The sequence below is a fragment of the Condylura cristata genome, unplaced genomic scaffold, assembly GCF_000260355.1.
Source record: "Condylura cristata isolate star-nosed mole 26May11 unplaced genomic scaffold, ConCri1.0 scaffold00035, whole genome shotgun sequence".
NCBI classification, from domain to species: domain Eukaryota; kingdom Metazoa; phylum Chordata; class Mammalia; order Eulipotyphla; family Talpidae; genus Condylura; species Condylura cristata.
Window position 1 is genome coordinate 14,741,036 of NW_004567136.1, and position 22,253 is coordinate 14,763,288.

At 61.1% G+C, this 22,253-nt stretch overlaps 2 protein-coding genes across 2 annotated transcripts in view; one reads left to right on the plus strand and one right to left on the minus strand.

Moving 5' to 3' along the window:
* The first annotated feature begins 4 nt into the window (after nt 1–4).
* TICRR (TOPBP1-interacting checkpoint and replication regulator) lies at nt 5–22,137 on the plus strand. Its single transcript, XM_004692988.2, has 23 exons — nt 5–94; nt 1,473–1,752; nt 2,800–3,026; nt 3,990–4,224; nt 4,685–4,814; nt 6,609–6,748; nt 7,613–7,831; nt 8,955–9,106; nt 9,687–9,787; nt 9,993–10,086; nt 10,158–10,237; nt 10,374–10,613; nt 11,051–11,147; nt 12,655–12,712; nt 14,779–14,925; nt 15,688–15,778; nt 16,498–16,559; nt 17,542–17,676; nt 18,115–18,272; nt 19,300–19,433; nt 19,647–21,298; nt 21,366–21,488; nt 21,837–22,137. Exons 1-23 carry the CDS (start codon nt 5–7, stop codon nt 21,944–21,946), a joined length of 4,755 nt encoding a protein of 1,584 aa, XP_004693045.1. The 3' UTR covers nt 21,947–22,137.
* The window catches only part of KIF7 (kinesin family member 7), an 11,369-nt gene continuing 11,090 nt past the window's right edge, over nt 21,975–22,253 (minus strand). The window contains exons 18-19 of the mRNA XM_012732678.1: nt 22,118–22,232; nt 21,975–22,073 (exon numbers count right to left, since the gene is read on the minus strand). Of these exons, the coding sequence (XP_012588132.1) occupies nt 21,975–22,073; nt 22,118–22,232 (214 nt within the window). The remainder of the gene's footprint in view (nt 22,074–22,117; nt 22,233–22,253) is intronic.

The following is a 22,253-nucleotide window of genomic DNA, read 5'->3' on the forward strand; positions in this document are numbered from 1 at the left end:
GGTGATGGACTCGCTGCTGCCCAGGAGGGTCCAGGAGGTCATGACCGCGCGCAGGATCACCCTGTACTGGGTGGACACCACCGAGCAGGCCCGGGTAAGTTCCCGCCGGACCACCCGGCCGCCTCGGCAGAGCCGTGGCTGGGCCCAGGTTGAGCCAGGTAGCCCGCGGAGTCCCCTCGGAAGCAGGCCTGGGGTCCCCGGGCCTTCCCCGGCCTCCTAGCAGGAGCTAGCCCCGCTGGGCCTAGTCCAGCCAGTCGGAGCCGCCCTGCGCCAGGGCCTGAAGGCTGTTGGTCCTGCCCAGTGGCCTGGAAGGCCAGCTGGGGCCTTGCCCGAATGGCAGCAAGCCATCGCGCCCCTGAAGTTCCAGGCTCCTCTTGGGGTGCTCACTGTGCTTTGTGCTCCAGCCTGCCCCGCTCCTCCCCTGAGGCAGGTGCACCGAGGCTTGCGGGCGGCATCTTCAGGCCCACTGGACTTTTGTTGGGGCAGAGCCCCCCTCGCGGTTGACTGCTGTGGAAAGTTTGGTTTTACCCTCCCCACTTTCCTCCTGCCCCTTCACTTAGTCAGTATGGAGAAGCCACACGGAGGCTGGGGGTGTGGGCAGCCCAAGTGGGGCTTCTCCTGCTGCTAGGCAGTAGGTGATAGGATTGCAGGGGCCGCTCTGGAGCAAATAAAGGGGGGCTGAGGGGACAGAGGAGGCAGAGGACAGATGCTGGGGAAGGCCCTTTGGAGCAGAGGAGGGGGTCAGCCAGGCAAAGAGAAGGGCAGGTGCAAACACTGGCCGGGAGAGCCGCCTTGTTTCCGAACAGCCGGGACGCGGAGGCCGTGGGCCTGGCCAGCTGGGAGGAGTCGGGGTCTCTGCGGCTGAGCCGGTCGGGGCCGGACAGGAGGGTGCTTTCACCGAGCGAGAGATGTGGCCCGGCCTGTGCAGTGCGTGGCACCAAGCTGGGAGTGGGAGAAGGGGCAAGGCTGCACGTCGGGACTGTGGTGAAGGCGGTGGGCCGCCCTCGAGCCTTCTGGAGAAGAGGCAGGCTCAGGCGCGCCCTGGGGGCCGCGGCTTTGGGCAGGGCCAGGCCAGCGATGCTGCGGAGGGCCCAGCGAGAGCACTGGGCCCGTGCGCAGGCGGCCCGCGTGGCCTCCCTGCAGGGCCAGTGCCCTGCCTACTCAGATGTGGCCACTGTGCTGGGGGACAGGGTCACTTTATTCGTGGATCCAGACATTTTGCGTTTACTCGCAATTTGCGTGAGCACTGGAATTGCTGTTTTCACTCGCGGGCGACTGCTCCAGGCATCTCGTGGATGAGCGTCTCGGCGGGACGCTAACCGCAAGGCCACTGTTTGCATTTGGGCCAGCAGGTGCCCTCGCTGTGTGACTTGTGCTTTCACGCAGGCATCATCTTGGCTTCCTCTTGCTTTCCCTCGGCTCTGTGAATGCCTAGCTTGCGATCACTGCGGTTTGGGTCCTTTTTCTTTTAGTTGTGGGAATCCCCAGACCACCTGGGCTACTGGACAGTGTGTGAACTGCTGCACCACGTGGGGGGCACCGTCTTGCCGTCTGAGACCTTCAGCCAGAATTCTGCCCGAGCCCGAGGGCCCCCGCGCGGCAGTGGCCGGGAGCCGCCAGGTGAGCGTGCCCTCGCTGACTGGCTTTCGGCCCTGCCGGCGGACTCCACATTAAACCGTTTGCTCCATCGGTCGCCCGAGTATGAAGCTGCGTTTCCTCGGATGGAAGGAACGTTAGTTCTCCCCGTCGCAGGTAAGCGAGAGATACTACTGGGGGTCGTCACGCCCCTCCTCGGGGCAGGCTCACGCTCTTGACGCCTTTGGGATTTCCAGCATGCTGGCTCGGCGCACGCTTGCTGCTAGTTAAACAGTGAGGGCAGACGCCGCTGTCCGCCGGCTATAGGACTCACTCGGTCGAGCGGCTTGCGTCTGCAGGTGTCTGTAAAGGCTAATGTCGCCCGGGTGCCCGGCAGGGGGGGCGTGAGACACCATTGCCTCATAGAGGAGGCCGAGGAAGGGTCGCACGAGTCAGAGGAAGCTAAAGGTGGTGCTCACTCCCACAAGGGCCGGCAGGTTGGAGTCTTTGTAAGCCTGGGTTCCTGTAGGATTTGCGACATGATAAATTCATTCCTGACTTGTTCTACAGTGTCACACTTTCTTGAGATTATGCATCCAACTAAGTTCTTTTTTTCTTGAAAAGAAAATTTATTGAACTTTTGAAAAAGTTTTTATTCATGCATACAAGAGCTGGGGTGTAGGCCTGAGATACTGGGGTGAGAGGACTCCCCAGAGACAGTGGGGAGCAGAACAGGTGGACCAATGAGTCCACTGCTGAGGTGGCAGTGGGGAGACAGGAGGGGTCTGCTGCGCTCCGGGGGTCACGCGCCGGCTTGGGTGGACTCAGGCCGCAGTGGCTGGCGACAGCTTGGTAGTGCTGATTTTAACCCGCGCGCCACCAGGGAGGGCCCTTATTGAAATCCTTAATTTATGGACCTGCATTCTGGAGGATTTAATCTCCTAAGGTGTGGTGTGCCCTATTTTATGGGTGTAAGACGTGCTGCCTCTTTTGTAAGTCTGTGCCGCCTGAAAGGTCGCTTCTCAGTGGCCGTGTGGCGAAGCTCTGACGCCTGTGCTGCCCGCGTCTCCTCGTGCGCGGCCTTCCCTAGTGACAGCTGCCCAGCAGAGCGGGGCGCGTGCTCAGCCGGCCATCTAGCACCCCAGCTGACACGCTGCTTTCTTCTCACCGTCACCTGTGTCGTCACTGTTTCCCGTTGACTCTCCCGTCCCTTGTCACTGCTAGGCGAGGAGAGCCGCGAGGTGTGGACAGTCCTCCTGGAGCCGTTGGCCATGCAGCAGAGGCATTTTGAAAGGCCAGTGAAGATGTTCCTCCAGGGCACGGTGGCCCGGTGGTCCCCCCCAGCCAGCAGCTCCGTGGCCACTGACAGCTGGGTGCTGCTCGGCCTGGGTGGGGGCTCGGGACTGTGCCCGCAGCTGGTGAGCAGGCTGACGGCGGAGGACGTGCATCTGGTAGGAGGCCGCCCCGCGCTGGCGCCGTGCTGGGAGGGAGGGTGTCCTGCGGGTCGCCTGCGCGTCCCCAGGGAGACAGCTGATGGGTGACGTCAGGACGAGGGTGCGCGCGCATCAGGGACGGAGCGGTGCGGGGAGTCGCCGGGCCCTGATCCGGCTAGGCTGACTCCACTCCCGAGGAGAGGCTGCGGCCTGACGCGTGTTAGGGCGTCCAGGTGGCCCGGGCCGCTCGTTGTCGACTTTTTTTAAGTTTTATTACGTATTTACCGTCTTCACGTAATAAATGCATCTTACTATGCTGTCACACTGGACACTGTGGTGCCCAGTGGCTACGCAAACTCAGAAGTGTCTGCTGCAAAGGAACAGGCACCCCAGATTTGATTTAAAGGTGACTTTGCTTTCTGAACTTCCAGCAAACCTCGCATGTTGCTTTGTCCCTCGCCGTGTGAGCTCAGACAGTGCCTGCATCCTCTGTAAGACATTCTAGAGAAGACCAGGCCACGGCCCGCTGGGATGCTGTTCTCAGAGCGCCGCTGACCCAAGCGCAGGGTCAGGCTGCACTGGGCAGGTTCCCGCCGCGCGGCCTGAGCCAGCCCCCAGGTGCTGGTGTGGCCCCGCCGCCAGGCGCGCGACCTCCAAGTCACACCGTGCCTGTGCCCTTGGGAAGGCGCTTCACTCTCAGCCCCAGATCTGCCCGCAGAACACCGGGCGGCGCCTGGCTCCGGGGCGAGGGCCCAGGTTTCTGTAATAAGCACCATTAGTGCGAAGCAAGTCTTCTGGCCGCCTCAGGTTTTTCTTGGTGGTAACTTGAGGGATCAGGAGTTCATGGTTGGGCTCTTAATACCCATGAGTTCCACGGCTTTTTCTTTTTCATTAATAACACCGGGGAACCGCCACGCTGCCTTCCCTAAGCTGCGTTCTTCCCGAGGCCTCTGCCAGCGCTAACGGAAACCTGTCGTGCAGGTCGTCAGCGTGGACCCTGGCGAGGGCCGGCCCGCCAGCACGGGCGTCATTTCCCCGGTCTCGGTCAACGCCGCACTTCTCACTGTGTTCCGCCCCCGGGAGGCCCAGCTCCACGGACTCGCGCTCCACACGGAGCGGGCGGAGAGCGCCCGGGATGCAGCCTCCCGGGCCTCCGAGGTCTCGGAAGACGTGTTGCGTCACATTCACAGTTCCCCTGAAGGTCCCGCGGCTTCCGGTAAGCGCCTGAGCCCTCACCAGCGGGCTAGGCCGTGCGCGCCGTCCCCGTGGCATCTGTGGGATCTGTCGGCCGCTTCCTGTCAGGCAGGTTCAGGCCTGGGAAACAGACAGACAGAGGCTCTCCTGGCGTCTAGTAGCGCCCGGAGACAGTGAGTCGGGCTTACGTAGGATGCTTGCCAGCGACAAAGCAGGCGGGGAGGGGTGGGGTCGCTGGGGAGTGAGGGGGCCGCAGTGGGCGGCACCCCCGGAGTGAGCTAAGGTGGAGCCCTGCGGGGGAGCTGGGGGCGGGCGGGCGGCGAGGACCCGGAGCCCGCTGCTGCCTTCTGAGCGGTGGCAGTGGCGCCAGGGAGGCGTGTCGTCGGCGCACCCTTGTCTGCCCTTGGGGGTGCCGGCTGCCCAGAGGGGCGCCCGCCCTCGGACTGCTTCGCTCACGCCGCTCCCCGCCTGTCTCGCCGCAGCGCCTCCCGTGCCCGAGTGGGCGCAGCAGGAGCTGGGCCGCAGCGCGCGCTGGAGCCCGGCCGTGCTGGAGAGCTGGTTCCCCCGCTCCGACCTCAGCGGCGCCAGCGCAGGCCTGATGGAGTCGTTCTGGTAAGAGCCGGGGAGACGCCCGCTCTGGGGTTGGTGCCGGAGGTGGGCGCTCCTGTCCGCAGCTGCGTCTCTTCACTAGTCGCGCCTCCGGGCTAGTGGGTGGGTGTCGGCTGCCGTCTCAGAGCTAAGAGGCTTCTGAGGATGAAGTTGGTGCCGTGCACGCTGTAGTAGGCTGCCGACCTATGACTCGGGACTGACGGAGATAGTGCCGTTGTGTTGGACTTTGACCACAGGAGAAAGTGGAGAATGCCCATTATGAAAGGTGCGCTCTTACTACGGGGATCAGAGAGTAGTATTAAGTCTCATGAAAAATGAAAAGAGCACACCTGAGTAGTGCACTAAATTTACACTTACAGGAAAAGTTACAGAGTTACTGTCTTCCGGAGAAGACACATGAGAGGCGGCACCTGCTGGTTCAGCACAGGAAGCAACAAGGGGATTTGGGGACTTATTTTACCAAGAAGGCAGGCGGAAGCAGAGGCCAAGACCGAGATGAGGCAGAAACAAAGCAGGCAGCGGGGAGCGACAGGGACAGAGGTGCTTTGAGGAGTCAGAATAACCTGCAGCAGGATCCCCAGCCGGTTGGATACGGCGTGCACAGTGTTAGGGCCGTGGGCGCAGCCCAGACTCACTGGGAGGTAAAGTCAAGATTCGCGCTCTGCCCTTTGTTTAGAGACGGCCCTTTCCGCACGCAGCTAACTGCCCACCGAAGTCAGCTTATTGCCAGCGCGCAGGTCTCTGGGAAGAGCGAGCGTGGGAGTACTGCCGTCATGGCCTGAGGGCTGGAGTCAGGCCCCTTAAGTCTTAGGCTTTGATCTTTTCCCCCTTTTTTCAGAGCTGCTTTGGTGCGTCCAGACCTTTCGCATTTCCATGCACATTTTATAACCAGCCCGTCAATTTCCATAAAAAAGGTTAAGATTTTTGACAGTGCAGTAGGTCTGTAGCTCACTTTGGTGGAATTGACACAAAATACTGTGTTTTCTGACACCGTGGTACGGGCCCAAGGCATTAGCAGGTGAGCGCCTGCCCCCCGCGAGGTCACTGCGTTCCGTGGGCGCTGGTGAGCAAGGCATGTGGTCCGTCCTGGCGCAAGGATAGGCCAACAGGCAACAGCGGAAGAGGGAGCCCCAAAGTGAGCCGCACCTGCCCGGAGTCTTGGCCTAGGACCAAGGGCAGCGTCAGCGGGCCCTCCCTGGCGGCGCCGGTCGAGCACAGCGCTGCGGAGCTGGCCCAGCACCTCAACACACCCCGGCCAGGGAGGGCCCCCCAGGGCGCAGCTGCTCCCTCTGCAGTACACTCAGTCCCGCTCCCCACTCTTCTTCTGGGGAGTCCTTTCACCGCCCCCACCCCACCTCTGGCCTGTACCCCACTTCCGTATGCACAAATAAGTAAATGTTAAAAAAAGGCAGCATTATAAAAGTCAGCAGGGAAAGACTACGCGACTCAATAAACAGTGTGAAGAGCAGTTACCAGAAGAAAAAAGGCAAAAAGTGGGTTTCTGCTGTCTAGCGAAGTAGTAATACATTAAAAAAACTAAGTGAGAAAAGCAAAATCAGACTGGGGGTGGGCTGCTTGGATAAGACGCTTGTCCGAGGAAATTAATCCTATTCAAAAAAGTCCATGCTGTGAGGACTGACGGTCGCTTCTGGCCCTGCGTTTTCACAGTGCATTTTCCCACAAAAAAAGATTGTGGTGACATCTTTGGGTTCACTTTCAAAGGATAGAGGATGTTATTGCTGCTTATTTTTGAAAACTAGAATTGCAGCTTCACCCGCCATCTTGACTTGTTGACAGGTTACTGCAGGCTGCCTCGTCTGACAAGGAGGAGCCCTCCCCTGTGGAAAGCGAGTTCACACGCTGCCTGTCTGAGCACTACCAGCGCAGGTCTCGGGAAGAGCCGGCGGCGGCCAGGCAGGAGGACGGCAGGAGGAAACGTAGGCACGCGGCCGTGGGGGGCTGGGCCGCAGCCGTGTCAGAGACGCTCCCGCAGTGAGACGCGTGGGGCTGAGGGAGGGCACGTCTTCATTTCACATCTGGGAGTCACGGCGTCAGTGCAGTGCCTGTCTCGATGGCGGGCCATGCGCACTTCGGCCATAACGCGTCCCGGGTCAGCGCCACGTTGGCTGTGTGTCGCCCGCTGCCACGCCATCTGGGGTGCAGCTCGCCATGCGTGCAACAAGATTTACAAAATCTGTCCATGGTTGGACATTTGGATGGCTACCACTGGCCTCTGGTAGCCCGCCCCCACCCCCCAGCAGTGACCGCTGTCCGCTGGGTCTGCACGTGCGCTTTGACACCTAGCCCACTTCTGCAGTCGCCCAGCCTGTCTGACTCTGACTTACTTCTTGCATGATTCCCCTCAAGATCTTTCCATTTTTCTGGAAAAGGTAACTTTTCACCCTGTTTTTCAAGCATAAACAGGCATATGACTTATTCTTCGAGTGATTTCCAAGCAAGATTTCCAGAGCCAAGTCACATCTAGAACACAGGCATAAAGGCCGCGCTGGCCGCTGCTGCCCGCTCACCAAGGAGCGTGCTCCCAGGCTGGCAGCCCAGCACGGGCCTGCCTGGCTTTGCCTTTTGTGCCACCCACCTCACCACATGGACGTGGTTAGTTTCTGAGCTTTCACTGCAACAGACAATTTTCTACCCTGTACTGTAGGGAGAAAGATTCCGAAGGCCTGTACTTAACGCCGGTGTTCTTCCACACACAAGGAACAGTTCATCTGAATGAAGTTTACATTCTTGGTTTCACAGAAGTAAAGGATTTTTCTTTCTTCCCGTGATGCCGCTGGCAGGAGCCGTCCCTCGCACTCCAGTGAGGCAGAAGATGAACACCATGTGCCGTTCCTTAAAGATGCTGAATGTCGCCAGGCTGAACGTAAAGGCTCAGAAGTCGCATCCCGACGGCAGTCCAGAGGCCACTGGGGAGAAGGGTCCCCAGAAGGTGGCCGGTGCAAGGGCAGCCGAGAGAGTGGACAGCAGAGGAAGGGTGCTGAGGAGCTCCAGAGCCAAAGGTACCCCTCTGCAGCGCCCCTGCCTGGGCCTGCCGCAGGACACCCGCGTCCCGTGGCGTGCGGCCTGTCGAATGCACTCCTGACAGCGTGTCACAGGGACTGCCGTAGAGCAAGGTGACGTCACTCCTGATGGCATATCACTGGGTCTGCTGTAGAGCAAGGTGACATCCCTTGTGTTTGTAATTACCCTCAAAGGCAGCAACAAAGAACAGACATATATAAAAGGCTCAGAGCCCCCCAGCATCTAGGTGCCTTGGAGCACGCGGGAGCGTGCTCAGTAGTGGGGCGGTAGCCAGTTCCTTCCAGAATTAGCCTGGTACAAGGTGGTAAATTGAGTTTTGACAAAGATGCTCCAGTAAGTCATTGGGAAGAGTAAACTCTTCAGTGCATGGTGCTCGGACAGTGGCTGTCTATGAAGAAAATGCACCTGAACACCTCCTCTCTCTTCAGTAATAATATTGCTTGTGCCTTGTCTCTTTAAGTTATATTTGGCCTCCCTAGTGGTGCAGGGGCTAAAGATAGCACTGTCAAGCTATCACCAGCCACTGCAGCAGGACTTCAAACCCCGGCTGGCCAGGGAGGGACCCCAGGGCACAGCAGGCCTCTCCTGTCTCCCTGCTGCTCCCCTCAGCAGTGGGTTTCAGTCCATCCATCTGTTCTGCTCCCCACTCTGTCTCTGGAGAATCCTCTCCCCCCACCCCCCACCTGGCCTGCACCACAGGGAGGGCCCAGTCAAGTTTTCTTTGTCCTATTTCTCCTTTCTGCTAAGTTTGGAGATTGTATATTTTCTTTTTCATTAGTGGTCACCGTAAATTTGTAACACGTGTGCTCGTTCCGCAAAACTTGGAAGTTTACTGCTGGTTGTGCTTTCTCAGTGTCAGCTCAGTTAACCATTCAGCCCGATGACCCTTTGCGGGGGGCTGCCCTGGGCACCCTTGCATGGGCCTGCACCCCAGGCCTCCGGCCTCTAGGAGACTTCCGCCCCTTTCTGTCCACCAGCCTGACAACCCAGTCATCAACCAGTGTCCGCCGAGAGCAGGAAGCCCCCGTTGACCGTCAGTGGTTTAGATGATGACACGATGATTGTAGCTGAGTGTAATGATCAATTTGACTTTTTTCACAGAATTTAAGACCGAGGAGGAGCTACTGTCTTACCTACAGGAAAGTTACCAAAGGGCTGTGTCCTCGGGGGAAGTGGCGCTGTGCGCGTGCGCGCAGAGCTTGGTCTCCGCCGTTGCAGCATTCGTCAGGTCCACGGGCACCCAGGAAGTAGAAGTAAGAAGTGGGGCGTGGTCTTGGCTGCTGGTGGGGGGGTCAGTTGGTATGCTCGGAAGTCTGTTTTGTAACATGTGATTCAAAACTCAGGGAGCACGGGTGGGCACAACCTCCCAGAGGCCCGGTGAGGCTGAGGCAGGACGCTGCACTTCTCCCCAGTGCCAGCTGCGGGCTGCTGCATGGCTCCCGCTGGCCGGGCCTGGCCCGGCCTGGCCCGTTTCCTTACACGCTGGAGCCTGACTCCCTGCAGACCAGCTGAGGCCATCGGGAGTGTGGCACCTGGGGTCTGTGCTTTAAATGATTCCCGCGCGCAGGAAACCGGGAGACCATGCCAGGCCCCGCCCGGGCTGGCCCGGCCCCCTTGAAGTGAGCAGGCGGCGCCTCTCTGGCTGCGGCCCTCAGCCCCTGCTCCTAGACCCCAGACCTGCAGACCTGCTGTGTGCGTGCCGCCTGCTGGGGCTTCCCCGGCCAAGCGCCCCAAGGGAGGAGGCGCCGCGCCGTCATCGTTTCTGCTCACGGGAGGGCGCCGAAGGGGCCGAGGCGGTGGCGAAGCTCCCCTGTGGCGGCTTGGTGCTTTCAGGTGCGCTGCCAGAAGCAAATCAAAAAGACCCTCTTAAAGACCAGCACGAGTCTTCGGCAGAACATAGGGAAGAGCCCGGCTAGAGGAGACCAAGTCCGAGAGTAAGTAGCCGCCGCTGTCCCCACCCGTTGCCCTCGTCCGAGGGGCTCCGGTCCGAACCGCAGCTCAGCAGAAGAGCTCAGCTGCCGCGGGAGGCCTGGGCGGCCGCTTCCCGACCATTCCTGCGCCGCTCCGGCTGCCGAGGGCCGTGCTGGCCCTGCGCAGGGCTCGCGGCACCCGCGTAGGTGGCCGCTCTGTTCTCCCCAGGTGCCAGCTCCAGGTGCTCCTCCGCCTGGAGATGTGTCTGCAGTGCCCTGCAGCACAGGGACGCGCTGGCGACGCGGAGTGCGTGGTGGAGGAGGCGAGTGGACTGTGGGCCCGGGTGGGGCTGGGCCTGGGCGCGCGGGCAGGGCTGACTGAGTTCTTCTGCAGGTGGCCGCCCTGCTGCGCATCGTGTGCCTGACAGAGGACTTGGCGTCCATGGCCGGCTTTCTGGAGGAGGTTTTGGGATTGTGAGTGCGATGACCGCCACTGAGGACTTGCTCTGCCCAGGCCTGCCTGTGGCATCGTTGGTTCTGGCATCTGGCCTGTTCCTCGTGCTGGTGGGGGAGGGGAGGTGGGTGCCACATTGTTCCGGCTGTTCTCCAGGTACATCGACGCCATCCCAAAGATGCTTGGAGAGCTTTACGACAGCCTGGGTCTGGCGATCCCTCAGAAGCTGGCCAGTGTCCTTCCTGCTGATTTCTTTGGTGATGACTCCCTGACCCAGCAGAGCAAGTCGCCGCTTCTTTCCGAAGCGCTCCCGTCACACGCTGGCCCATCAGCGCCGGCTGGCGCCGAGTCCGACCAGCTGGAGGAGCTGCGCACTAGGTCGGCTCAGAAGAGAAGGTAGAGCCACCGGCCGCTGGCACCGGCACTTTGGCCAAGGGCTGCTCAAGCCGCAGCCTGCTGTCGTCGTGGGGGCGTCAGGGTGACCAGTCGCCCTTGTGGCCACTCCGGGACCAGCCTCCGGGGGCTGACTGGCACACAAGGTGCTGACCGCCTGTGCTCCTGCACCGTCACGTGGGGTCGCCGGAACGCGGGGCCTTTTGAGATGAGCTTAGGGTCCCAGCTTACTTTCTGGGATTCCCGTGATTTTTTTTTTTCCCTTGATGAACATAACAGTTGAGTGTATAGCGGTTACTTTTGGAAATGCTGAGTTGTTGTAAACTCAGACCATCCTCACGATGGCCTTTTTCTAGATGTTTCAGATCTAGCTCCATGCTAATATAACTACTGGCCCCCGTAATCAGTGTATATTGACTGTTTCTTTCTTCCTTTGAAAGGAAAAATGCATTGATAAGACATAAAAGCATTGCAGACGTTTCTCAGAATCTTCGACAAATCGAAATTCCCAAAGTACCCAAGAGAGCCACAAAAGCCGTAAGTCATGCCCAGGGCTTGTTCCTCCCAGCCCGAGTAGACACAGTCTGTGAGGCTGGAGCAGCGGCTTGATTCTTCGGCAGTGGGCGTTGGCGGGTGGGAGACGAGCAGGCGTTTATGGATCCCACAGTTGTGGGAACAGCCGCTTTTATCTCCGTATCCTTTACTTTCTTACCCGAAAGCGTGCCAGTGAAGAGGTAAAAATCAGCAGGTAAACGTTAGGAGTAGGTTAATTCTAAATCTTTAATTTAGATAGAAACTCAGTAAAAACACTGAGACAGAGACCATGAAGAAGCGCTGCTCGATAAAGCCGGGCTCACCTGCACGCCAGAGCGTCTTTTCAGTACTTTGTTTCACTTCAACAGTAAATTGGTCGGGCAAGGGCGAGGTCATGAAGCAGGCTGTCACTCCCTGCGGCCCTGGCGGCGGGACTTGTGGTGGGGGGCTGGAAGCCAACAAAGACATGCTGTTTACTAAGTAGAGTTAATCTCTTGCTAAGGACAGGAGACAAGGAATAAAGTGAGGCTTGGTCTGAAAATAGTTAAAACTATTCTCAAGAGCTGGCTCGAGAATCCTGAGCCTTCCAATGGTTTGCTCAGGTCCTAAGACTTGCGACTGTCTTTGGAATGGAGCCAGAGTTTCCTTTCAAAGACTTTACAGTACTCACTTTCTTGGGTACCTGGGACCCCGATTCCGTAGTGCAGTCTGCAGATGGAGGCTGAACGGGGCCAGGCCTCCCTGGCCAGGCTTGACATGGTCACGGGCCTTTCCGGCACGCCTTTGGAAGTTTTCCCTTTAGATTGATCGAGGCAGTTTACTTCTTTAAGGCAAAATTACTGAGATCGAGATTTAACTTTGGTTAAGTTTCTGCCCACTTGTTATTTTTCAGCTCTTAGAGCAACATAATGGGAAAAACAAATACAAATCTATAAAGGTAATTCTGCTATCTAGGTGCACCTGAATTTAGACTCTTGAAACTTCTGCTAGTACAGAAACGAGCCGCAATGTAGTAGAGACGTTCCCGAGGGTAGCCACCTCCTGATGGGCTTACGTGGGGTCTTGCCCCACTGAAATCACGCAGAGTGGGGGGCAGCTGCTCCTCCATCTCTTCTCGGCAGCGGGCCCACGGCGAGTGGCGGCAGACGCTGGCCTTCCCTGTGCGTGGGCGGCGCCGCTCAGCACTCCGAGCGCCCGCCCGGGCACGCGCACCCCGGTGCCAGCCGTCGGCCTGCCGCACTCGCGCTGTGCTTCCCGTGTGGCCGCGTGTTGCCCCGGGGTCTCCTTCCCTGCGCAGGCGGCGTGTGGGCGCTCCAGCGCCGAGTCTTGCTGGGGGGGTACAGTGCTGCTCGCGATGTGCTGTCGGGGCGCGGAGGCGCCCCGGGCACACCCACTCTGCCTTTGCTCCTGCTCCTGCCAGGGCTCCTGTCGTGCAGGTGCAGAGGGAAGGTGCACAGGGACTCTGGTCGCGTGTGTTAACCGAATACTCCTGGGTTTTCTCGTCTTTCAGGAGAACCGCCACCCTGCTCTTCAGCAAGCTCCGCTCCCCGGGAAGGAAACGGGGCAAGGTAGTCTCAGTCTCGCGTGCCCACGCCTGTGGCCCTACGGAGGGGGGGTCTCCCGGCGTGCCCACGCCTGTGGCCCTACAGGGGGGGGGTCTCCTGGCATGCCCACGCTTGTGGCCCTATGGAGAGGGTCTCCCGTCGTGCCCACGCCTGTGGCCCCATGGAGGGAGGGTCTCCTCGCCTCCCTCCGTGCAGTCCGTGTGACGAGCGTGGCCATGGTGAGCCCTGGGATGGTGCATGGGTTTATTGACCTCAGTGACAAGTTTATTTTGATGGTGTGAGCACTGCATACATTGTGAATCGTGGCCTCTGTGTAATTGTTAGTGAAGTGTGTCCAAATGCCATGCGCTAGGGAGTGAGGTCCATAGGGTCGCAGAATCATACGTCCTGCTCACCTGGAGTCGCCTATTACTGTGAAAGCCAGGGAAGAGAGGCAGCAAGTCTGGTGGAGGTGACCTGGCTCTGCGTGTCACGTGGGCCTTGCTTGCATCTTTTTTTAAAGATTTATTTATCTGTGCAGGCAAGCACTGGGGTACAGGCCAGAGGTGCGGAGGGTGAGAGGATTCACCAGAGGCAGAGCGGGGAGCAGAACAGGCAGATGAACTGAAATACACTGCTCAGGTGAGCAGTGGGAAGGCAGGTCTGCTGTACTGCGTGGGTCACTCCCTGGCCAGGGACCGAACTCAGGAAAGTGGCTGTGATATCTCTGTAGCACCGAGACTCTAACCCCTGAGCCTCCCTGGCCGGGGACCGAACTCGACCTGCGTGGCTGCGGGCAGCTTCATAGCGCTGCGCTTTAACCTGTTGCACCATTAGGCCCTCCCCGCTTGCATCTTACATCAGAGGAAGGGAAACTGTAAAGGGTAGCGCTGTGGCAGTGGGAGAGTCAAGGCTGGACCCTTTGAGACGGCTGCCCTTGTTCTCACGAGAGGGGTGCTGGCACTCGGGAAGCTGGGGTGTGCGTCACACCTGGGGGTGAGCAGGCGAGAAGTGAGGTGCAGGGACAAAGCAGATGTTGTCAACTGGTGAACTTTAGTGATGAGTCTTTATGATATTCTTAAAAAACATTCTGTAGATACTAAAATTTTTAAAAACTTGGGAGGAAAAAAAGAAAATAACAAATCAAACTAGGCCATCAGAGGAGTTGCACAGGAAACACCAGGCAGAAACACATTTTGAGACTTGGTTGGGTGTCGTCCTCAGCCACGATTATATCATCGATAGGTAGCGGGAGGCCCCTCCTGGTTTGTGGGCCTAACCCTGATTTTTTTAAAGGTTTATTTATGTACGCACACACGAGCTGGGCACAGGCCAGAGGTGCGCAGGGTGAGAGCATCCACCAGAGACAGAGTGGGGAGCAGGGCAGGCCGACGGACTGCTGAGGGGCAGCGGGGAGACAGGAAGGGTCTGCTGCTCCCTGGGGTCCCTCCCTGGCCGGGGGTGGACTCAGGCCACAGTGGCCGCGGGCAGCTTCACAGTGCTGCTCTTTAACCCCTGCGCCACCAGGGAGGCCCCAGCCCTTTTTGGTTTTTAAGGAGCTTGCTCTTAGGAGGATTTGCCTCGGCCGGTTATGGTGCTCTCTGCAGCCGTCCTGCTGGCTTTGCCAAGGGTTTGTGACTCTTCACCTGTTTCTCCTGACTTTGGGTCGTGAGGATCACAACTCTCATGCCCTGGAGTGAGAAAGAGAATTTAAAATAATCCAGCAAAAGGAGGACTGAAATCTGTGGAACTGAAGAGTTCTGCTTGGAGCTGGACTGAATACATAAAGCAGTAAAAGGTCCAAAGTGAGAAAAATTGTTAGAGTAGGATATAGTCCAGGGACCAAACCCCGCCCTAAGGATTCTGTCTGCTTCCCAGTGGGAAGGACAGCAGTTTCTTTGGGCTTCAGCTGGATTTCAGTGAGGAGCTTGTGAGCTTATTCAAGGAAGCCCTCCTTCTTTAAAGCGAATGTGGATGTAGCATCAGTTGTGAAGCGGCTTCCTCGAGCGGCTCTTCCAGCCTGGGTGTCTGCCTTTGCTCAGCGGCCACATTTAGGAGCGGTGTTTGACGTCCATCTTTGATGCTTTCAGAAGTGACCAAGGTTCGAAGGAATCTCTTCAACGAGGAAACGATGTCTCCTTCGAAGAGACCACCGAAGCAGGGCTTGCTGAGAAGCCAGTCCGTGTCCGCTGTGGAAGGGCTGCGGTGCAAGCCTGGCCACGGCAAGACGACCAAAGGTGCCGACTTCCGCAGTGACACTGCCCGGGCGGGGCATCGGGCCGGGGCGGGCAGCCGGTGCGCTTGGGAACGCGGGCGCCTCTGGGAGCACATCCCGGGAGGACGGCAGCGACACGCGTACACCAGGAGTGAGGGCCGGGCTCGGGGGAGAGCGCTCTCACGGCTGGAAGGCGTCTGTGATGACGCGCGCCCGCTGACCGGAGGCCCAGGCACGAGGCGAGGCAGGTTCTCCCCAGCCACCTTCTCTGGGAGCGGCCTAGATCCCGCAAACCCGAGCTCTGCCCCCTCCCCGTCAGCCTGCTTCAGGACTCAAGGCCTGTGACCTGTCACAGAGGTGACTCCCAGGGGTGGTGTCTGAGAAGCGCCACCATCAAGCTGGCTGTGACGCCTGCGGCTGAGGTCACTCCTCGCTGTCTCGCTATTTCGGGCCGGGGTGGCCCCACTCTCGTGGTTGCGGGAGCTCGCGGGTCTGACCTTGTTTCCTTTCTCCTGAGGCGACTGCTGGGTGACTTGTCGCCTTACTCCAAGGGCTTTATAAATCTCAGGCTGGCCAGCGGGATGGGGCGGGCACGTTTCCTCTCTCAGGGCCGCCCAGGGCTGCTCTTTCAGAGTACCTCACGTCACCTTGCTCGGAGTCTGCACTTGTGCCGCTGAGGGGCTGCGTGGCAGTGCTGGGCGCGGGAAGGCCCCTTTCAGTGTGAAGTCTTGGCCTTGCTGCGCCGCTTGAGGAAGGGCCAAGCAGCTTCTGCCGTCTGTTGCAGGCGACCACAGGCTGCTGACCAAGAGTGTGGCCGAGACCCCTGTGCACAAGCAGGTGACCCGGAGGCTGCTTCACAGGCAGATCCAGGGCAGGTGGGTGACGGCGGTGGGCAGCGTCCTGCAGCCTTCCCGGGGGCCAAGGGGGGGGCGCCGCCTGCTCTCACTTGGCAAGGCCGGCCTGGGGTGGCCCTGTGACCGATTGCGCCCACGGTTCGGCCCTCCGCATCACGGAGTCTGCCCCACCGAGGGACAGCTGCAGCCTTGCCAGTTTCCCTCCATTTCCCCTGGCGGCAGGTCTCGTCCTCCCCAGCACTGCAGGGCTGCCGGCCTGCTGCCGAGGCGTGGGGGCCCTGGGTCTCTGCGCTGGCCGAGAGGGCCGGCGCCCTTGGCTGAAAGGCTGCTGTCCTGACGGGACAGCTGACTGCCCAAGTAGTTGGGTCTGCAGCTGCTGGTGCTCCTGTCGTCAGCTTCTGGAGACCTGGCCGAGGAAACCGGGGCTCGCTGGCGCCTCTCCTGGTCCCGAGGCCCATCGCCTGCCCGCTCCAGGCTGCAGTCTGGGTCTCCGTGCCCAGACGGGGCCGGGCCTTCCCCTCGGCAGGGCCAGCCTGGCGTGACCGGCGTCAAGAGCGGCGCTCACGCGAGCTGAGAGCAAGTGTGAGGTGTGGGCTGGGCGAGCGCGTCAGAGCCGTTTGAAAGCATCTTGGAAAGCGTCCCGCGGGCAGGAGGCGGGTGCCGACAGCGGCCCTCGGGAGCGGACGCTGCGCAGGCGCGTGGCAGTGAGATGGCGAGTGACCCCCTGCTTCTTCCTCAAGGTCCTCTGATCCAGGGCCTGAGACTGACGTGGTTGAGGAGTCCCCAGAGAAAGGAGACCACGGTACCACAACATTTGTTGGGGGCTGGTGCTTTGGTTTTGGGGGTTTGTCTTGTTTTGCGGTCTGCCTAGCGTGGGAAGTTCTCCTTTATTTGTTTTGTCTCTCAAGATAGTGATTTAGACATTTTACAGACATGGTGTCAGTTCTGGGTCTGTCCTGGCAATCAGTAGCTGCCTCTGGGTGAGAGAGGTCTTGGCACGCGCTGGGAGACACCTGTACTCGACGAGTGGAATGTGCAGGGAGGGCCCGACCTGCCGCATGATGCAGAGGGCTTGGCTTATTTAAAAGCTGATTTGGTGAAGAAGGAGTCTAGAAACTAGCTTCTTTTTACATTGATTTTTTTTTTAAAGATTTATTTACTTATGCATACAGAACTGGGGTACAGGACAGAGGTGCAGGGGGGTGAGGGGATTTCCCAGAGACAGAGTGGGGAGCAGAATAGGCAGATCAGTGAGGCACACTGAAGGGAGCAGTGGTGGGCCAGGAGAGGTCTGCCGCACCCTGGCGTCACCTTTGGGGCAGGCGGGGACCGGACTCCCACTGAAGTGGCTTCAGCTTCTTGGTGCTGCGCTGTAACCCGCTGCACCCCCAGGGAGGGCCCTTTTCACACTGATTTTTAATGTAGAGAAACCAGAACAGGCAGAGAGGGCGACATCTCAGCGATCACTCGGTGCCCCGTACCTGAGACGCGCTGTTAGCAGCTGGCTGGTGACCTCAGCCAGGGGTCGCCTCTGTGCAGATGCAGGCGCACGTGTGCTTTTTAAATTGTTTTTACCAGGCACTGTACTTTGTTTTCTCGCCCTGCAGCACGCTGCAGCAGGCTGTGCGAGGCCACGAGGCTTCCGAAGGGCTCGGCCGGGCGGGTCCCTTCGTTGCGCCTCGCCGGGGGCGCGCCAGGCCCCTTCCGACGTCTCGGCCACAGCCGTCCTGGCTGCAGGATGCGCGCCCGGTCCCCCACCGCCGGCTCTGACTCCGCTTTTGCAGAATTAGGTCTGAGACGAAGCCCTCGAATCAAGCAGTTGTCGATCAGCAGGACCAGCTCTGGCTCCTTCTACTCCGTGTCCCAGCCCAAGTCACGCAGTGTGCAGAGAGCTCGCGCCTCGCTCCGGGGCAAGTCAGGTAATGCGGCGCCTGCCGAGGCCGTGCCCCGCGGGGCGGCCGGGGCGCGCTGGCCGTCGGCACACTTCCCTAGCACCAGAGAAGTAAAGGCAGGCTGCCTCTGGGCAGCTTCAGAAATGCGGGCTCCGCTGCGTCGGGGTGGCCCTGGGGTGGCGCCCCGGAGATGGCCGCAGCCCCTGCCGTGGGCGGAGCGCAGCCAGGTGGCCCACAGAGGGTGGCCTCCTGTCACCTCCGGCTCTCTGTCCGGCGCGGGCTTGGGCACCTGGGCTTCTGTTTATAGTCATAAAGGAGGCGTGTTTGATCGCTTATGCTTCCAGAAGGCATGGGGTTTCTCCCAGTTGCTCCGAAAGTTTGTCTTGTTTCTTGTATGGGCTTTCATTGGTGTTGGAGGGCGGGAGTGTGAGGGAGTTAAGTGATGTCACTGTTTTTGCTGTGCAGGACAAAGAGAAAACTCTCCAGTTCAAAGTATTCAGTCTCCCAAGAGGCTTTTTTTTGGGGCAGTGTCTGAGGCGATCAGTCCTTCAGAGAAGGGCTCAGCCCGAATGAAGAGGCCTTCAGAAAACGCGCCTGTGTCTGAGAGGCCTACGGCTTATCAGGTATAAAGTTTTTGGAGTATGTCAAGTAGCATAGTGCTGCGCAAGCAGCGAGGCCAAGGAAGCCCGCTGAGGCTGCAAGGGCCTGTGGGTGGTAGCCCAGAGGCGCCAGGGCTGATGACCGGGGATTCGGGGACTGGGGCGGCCGTCTAGCGGAGGCGAGGGGTGGCCCCATCTTCTTGTGGCCGCACCCGGACTTGCAGGGGTCTGTGCACACTGGTGCTGTGTTGGTCACCCACCTGCTGCGCTGCCCTCACTGGCGCCGCCCCAGCAGGACCCCGGGGCCGCCCTGGCTGCGCCCTCCCCGGCGCTGCCAGCCCGTCGTTCCTGCCCTTTCCAGTGACAAGTTGCATCTTCCAGAACATCCACCTTCCCCGTCCTGCTTCCTCTTGGCCCCACCCTGCCCCATAGAGGCCTCTGGCCACATCCCTGTGCTTGGGCTCATCTGGTAAAGCAGGGTTTTCTGTTTTCTTAAAACGGAGCCCTGCCCTTGCCTTCCAAAACGGCAGTCTCTGGAGCCCCAGTGAGCTGCTTTGCGGTTGGGGGAACATGGAGTCCCGGGAGGCTGAGACCACAGGTCTGCGGGCCCAGCTTCGGCTTCTCCCTGGCAGACGAGTCCGGGGAGGCCCCGCCGGCCTGGCCCCGCCGTCTGCTGGGGCCTCGGCAGCAGCAGCTGCTGCCTGGCTGCACACGGCGGCTGCACGCCCCTCCCGGGCCTTCCCTCCAGTGACTCCGTGCCTGGTGCCCATGCCCCACGGCCGCACCTCTCGCTGTCGCCTGCAGGGCCGCACTCCCGACGGCGTGGCCCGTGAGCCGCCCAGCGCTGGCTAGCCGCAGCCCTCCCCTGCCCCGACCAGGCCTGTCCGGCCTGCGGTCCGGCCTGTTGCCTCTGCCCCACGGACAGAGTGCTGCCTGGCCGGTGTCTGCTGAGGTGATGGGTCAGAGCACCCCTTGCCCGCTAAGCGTTGGGGGTGGCAGACGCCTTCGAGAACAGGGGGTGATCCTCGGCCCCGGGGTGTTTCCTTTGTAGACACCAAAGAAGACGTCCCGAAAATCTCCAGGCTCTTCCAAAGCAACACCGAGAAGGTTCCCTTGTCCGCCACAGAGCCCCCAGCGCACCCCTGAGAGGCCTCAGAGCCCCCCTACGGAGGCGACCCCCGCCAGGCTGGGCTCTTCCTCCTGTGCCCCGTCTCAGCCAAGAGCCACCTCTCAGAGCGGACACTCCCTGACAGGAGGACCTGCCTCTCCTCTGGGAAAGGCACCAGGAACGCCCCACAGGCCAGGGGCTCATGTGCCCGGCTGTCCACAGAGCCCCGTGTGGCCGCCTTCCCCGAGCACGACAGCCCAGGCTCTGTGGGCCGCTGGCACTCCCACCAGATGCGCTCTTAGAACACCCCCAAGGGCAGCCTCCTCGGGGCGGGGCCCAGCCTGCACAGGCGCACCTCCGAGCCAGAGGCACCCGCACCCCCCTGCGCCTGGGGCGGCTCGGGCAGAGGAGCCAGCAGGGAAATCAGAGGACGGGGGTGTCGGCACCCCACAGAGACCAGGAGACACAGCTCTGACTTCCTTACCTGCTTCCCCAAGGAATCCTCTGGGTGATGTTTCTCAGAAGAGCCCATACAGGGGGTCGGCAGCATCCCCTGCCCCCAGAGACCTGGCTGGGAAGGGGCCCCACCCAGCAGCCAGCGTGGCCACATCGTGCTCCTGTCCCGTACCCCTCACTCCTCCCAGGACCTCCCAGAACGCTAAATCTGACAGCTTCTCCCCTCGGCCCCCGTCTGAAGTCGGGACAAGGGACAGACAGCTGCCTGAGCCTGCGGGAAGGTTCCAGGAGCTCTCCCCAGGCTCCCCCGCTGCTCCTGGGGTTGCCGTGACCAGCAGCCCAGCTGCTGCAGCAGGTGCCGCAGAGGCCCCAGCGGAAGCTGGCCCCTCGCCTCGGCCAGCCCAGGAGAGGCCCAGCCCCTCTGGGTCCGGCTCCGGGAGCCGGAGGCCTTCGCCTTCCCCTCTGCCCGCTGTCAGCACCATGGAGCCGCTCGCGCTCCTGGATGAAGCCGAGCGCGGGGACCAGGACAGCTTCGCAGGGAGTCCTTCGCCGGCGGGGAGCCAGGGGCCCGGCGCGGACATTGTTGATGCAGAGACATCTCTGTCCCAGCAAGGGAGTCCTCCCTCGCCTCGCTGGGGGCCCAGCTCCCCGCGGACGCCCTCCTGTGCCCTGCATGGGGCCTCGGACAGAAGGTGGTGCCAGGCTGCCTCGCCGCCAGGGGGCCTGCAGGCCGCGGCGTCCAGAGCACCCAGCAGCTCGCGCACCTACGAGGTGGAGCTGCAGGTGCGGGCGTCCGGCCTCCCCACGCTGCGCATTAAGAAGGTGGAGCCCGGCTCCGCGTCAGAAGCCGAGCCCCCAGGAAGCGGGGAGAGCGCCACAGGAGAGGAGGGCGCCGGGCCTGGCGCCCCCAGGGACAGTAGCAAGCTCTCCAGCAAACCCGAACCCACCTACCTGTCACCCCCCTGCCTTCAGCCCTTGCACAGCACCCCCGGCAAAGGCGGGGGCCAAACCTACATCTGCCAGTCCTGTACAAACACCTGCTGCCCCACCAGTACCCCCTCACCATTCCAAACAGACGGGGTTCCTTGGAGCCCGTCTCCCAAGCGCAGCGGGAAGACCACCCCGGACCCGATCAGAGACTGGCCCCGGAGAAAAAGGGCGGGGGGCGCAGCACTGCTCCCCTCAGAGGGGAAGGGGCCAGACCTTGAGTCCAGTGCCAGCAGGACCCCCATCTTGGGGGATTTTGAGTTCGAGGGTGTGTGCCAGCTGCCAGAGCAGTCCCCTCCTTGGGACGGCCTGCCCAGGGCTGAGGAAGCCACCTGGGGCCAGGTTGGGTTGGGCTCCAGGAAGAGGCTCCTTTGCGCCAGGGAGGAAGCAGAGTGCCCGGCCAAAAGGGCGTGCGGCAGCCAGAGAGAGGGCCTGGACGCTCACAAACGTGAGGACGGCCCCCCCGCGCCTGTCCTGGACGACGCAGTGTTTGCTTCAGGTAGGTCGGCCTCCAGGGGCGGGCGGCCGGGCACTGCGGGGTGTTGCTGACCCTGCGCCTTCCCCAGGTTGCACCCCACCCCCTGGCTGCACCGTGCGCAGTGGCCTGTCTGCCAGTGGGCTCCAGGCTCTGACCCAGTCGCCGCTGCTGTTCCAGGGGAAAACGCCCACCCGGCATGCAGACGGCGCAGGTATTTGAGAGTGTCCCTTGGCCAGGACCAAACTGCTGACCTGTGGGGGACTGCCCGCAGGACGTGAATGCCATGGCTTTGCCCTGGGTGCTGAGGGTGGAATGCCACGGGTGGTCCTGGGGAACCCTGCTCGTGGGCACCTGCACCTCTGGACAGAGGCCCCACTGACGTACTTGGGCTTCTGGAAGGGGCAGGCCGCGCCCTGCTGTCCCCAGGGAGCGCCCGCCCGGGTTTGGTGTTCGGAATGGGCCCAGGTTGCTCCTGCAGGGCTGCGCGGGCCGTGGAAAGCGCAGTGGGTGCCCCCTCATGCCCCAGCCACTTTGCAGGCTGAGTCTCTGCCCCTTCTAGATGCAGACGTGGATGCCTTCCCGCCTGAAGCGGAGTCGCCCTTCAGCCGAGCCTTCTCCAGGACGCGCCCCGTCGGCCGGACTTACACGCGGAAGAAGCTCATCAGCTAGCAGGATCCGTGGGCTCTAGGTGCACACACTAAGGCTCGGAGGCCTGCTGTGGGGTCCCCGCGGGCCGCCCCGAGGCAGGGATGCCCGGGAGCTGGGCAAGCACTGAAGACAAGTTGGCCAGGTCCCCCTGGACATGAAGAAACTGGGGGCCTGGCCCCAGGCTTCATTCACCGCAGAGGCTTCGGGGTACCCGTGAGAGCCTGCCCTCGTGTGGGAGCTGGTGGTGGGGGTGAGGGGCTGGGAGCCAGGCTGCCGACAGCCGCCTGGGCCAGCTGCAGTCACGACCCTGGCAGGGAGGAGGGAGGGG

Coding starts and splice junctions, on each gene's coding strand:
- TICRR (XM_004692988.2), top strand. CDS start 5: ATGGACTCGCTGCTGCCCAGGAGGGTCCAGGAGGTCATGACCGCGCGC. Junction 4,225..4,684: donor TGAAGGTCCCGCGGCTTCCG/GTAAGCGCCTGA, acceptor GTCTCGCCGCAG/CGCCTCCCGTGCCCGAGTGG. Junction 6,749..7,612: donor GGAGGACGGCAGGAGGAAAC/GTAGGCACGCGG, acceptor TGCCGCTGGCAG/GAGCCGTCCCTCGCACTCCA.